This window comes from Gekko japonicus, unplaced genomic scaffold (assembly GCF_001447785.1).
Source record: "Gekko japonicus isolate JY-2015 unplaced genomic scaffold, Gekko_japonicus_V1.1 scaffold1360, whole genome shotgun sequence".
Lineage (NCBI taxonomy): Eukaryota > Metazoa > Chordata > Lepidosauria > Squamata > Gekkonidae > Gekko > Gekko japonicus.
Window position 1 is genome coordinate 512725 of NW_015165281.1, and position 1971 is coordinate 514695.

General features: G+C 53.6%; 1 protein-coding gene across 1 annotated transcript in view; it reads left to right on the top strand.

The window, feature by feature from the left end:
- The window catches only part of LOC107109644 (ataxin-7-like protein 3), a 10563-nt gene extending 9914 nt beyond the window's left edge, over positions 1–649 (top strand). Inside the window, exon 3 of the mRNA XM_015410315.1 lies at positions 474–649. Coding sequence (XP_015265801.1) covers positions 474–649 — 176 coding nt within the window. The remainder of the gene's footprint in view (positions 1–473) is intronic.
- Positions 650–1971: the final 1322 nt, after the last annotated feature.

Sequence of the window (1971 nt, forward strand, 5' to 3'; positions counted from 1 at the left end):
CCAGGTCTAATGGGTGGAAATTACAAAGGAGTCGTTACCGGCTAAATATCAGGAGAAACTTCCTAACTGTAAGAGTGGTAGAGCAGTGGAACAGTCTGCCTCGGGAGGTGGTGGATGCTCCTTCGCTGGATGTTTTCAAGGGGAGGCTGGACGACCATCTTTCGGGTATGTTGTAGGGCCATCTTTCGGCTATGGTCCTGCAGAGTACAGGGGGTTGGACTGGATGACCTGCAAGGCACCTTCCAACTCTAACATTCTATGAGTCTGTGATTTTGCAGTTCATGTTTTGCGATGAGAACAACCGTGTACTCTGGAGCCCTCTCCTCCCTGTGGCTGAGGGTTGTGCATAAAAGATCCGAAGCTTCGCTGTGCTGAACAGCCGCTCTAGATTTTACACCAGCAGGTCCACCTGTCTGACCCCCCCCCCAATGAAGTTGCTTATTCTGTGGCTCTCTGCTCTTCCCTGCCTGTAGAAATTGTGGATCAGCCAGGGCTGGATATCTTCGGCCAGGTGTACAACCAGTGGAAGAACAAGGAATGTGTTTGCCCGAACTGCAGCCGAAGCATCGCTGCTTCGCGCTTCGCCCCACACTTGGAGAAGTGCCTCGGCATGGGCCGGAACAGCAGCCGCATCGCCAATCGCAGGTGAGGCCTCAGTGGGGAGTGAATGTGGAATTGGAAACAAAACCTCAGAGAGGTGTGTTTATGCGTCTGGGGGTGAGGGTTTGGAGAGTTCAGCACTTACAGTAAGAGCACCTCAACAGTGGAATGGGCTGCCAAGGGAGGTGGTGTGCTCCCTTTCATTGGCAGCCTTCAGCCGCTGGATGAACACGTCGGGGGTAGGAACATAAGGAGAACCCTGCTGCATCAGACCAGTCAGGGTCCATCTAGTCCAGCATCCTGTCTCTCACAGAGGGGCCAACCAGTTCCTCTGGAGGGCCAACAACAGGGCATAGAGGCAGAGGCCTTCATAAGAACATCAAGAGCCCTGCTGGATCAGACCAGTCAGGGTCCATCTAGTCCAGCATCCCGTCTCACACAGGGGCCAACCAGTTCCTCTGGAGGGCCAACTACAGGGCAGAGAGGCTGAGGCCTTCATAAGAACCTCAGAAGAGCCCTGCTGGGTCAGACCAATGGTCCACCTAGTCCAGCATCGCATCTCACACAGGGGCCAACCAGTTCCTCTGGAGGGCCAACTAAAGGGCAGAGAGGCCGAGGCCTTCATAAGAATCTAAGAAGAGCCCTGCTGGGTCAGACCAGTGGTCCATCTAGTCCAGCATCCTGTCTCACACAGCTGGCCAGCCAGTTCCTCTGGAGGGCCACAACAGGGCAGAGAGGCCAAGGCCTTCCCCTGATGTTGCCTCCTGGCTCTGGGATTCAGAGGATTAGTGCCTCTGAATGTGGAGGTTCCCCTCAGTCACCATGGCAAGTAGCTATTGACAGACATGTCCTCCGTGAATCTATCTAATCCCCTTTTCAAGTTGTTTATTCCTGTGGCCATCACGACATCCTCTTACAGGTAATACCCCATTTTAATCACTCTCTTTGGAGAGTTCTACAGTCTTCTCTTTGGAGGTTCTACAATGCCAAGACCACGGCCACACAACCCAGAAAATCTACAGCAACTAATCTCTTTGGAAAATTGCATTGAGGCTGATCCTGCACCGGGCAGGGGGTTGGATTAGATGGCCTCTGTGGCCCCTTTCCAGCTCTACGATTCAATGCACCAGAGAGTATCTCAGGGCTGTGTCCTCCTCTTTACTTACGCAGCACCCAGAAGCTGAATTCTGCAGCCTGTGAGCGTCAGCCAGGCGGCTTATTTTCACACCATTTATCCCGCTCCTGCCAAGCATGGGGAAAGGTAGCAGAGTCCCGCCCTGTCATTAGCAGAAGCCCTGCTCAGTCATGGGCACACACGGCCTGTGAGAGTAGATGCAGCATATTCTATTGGTTGTCAGCCTCGGCATGAAG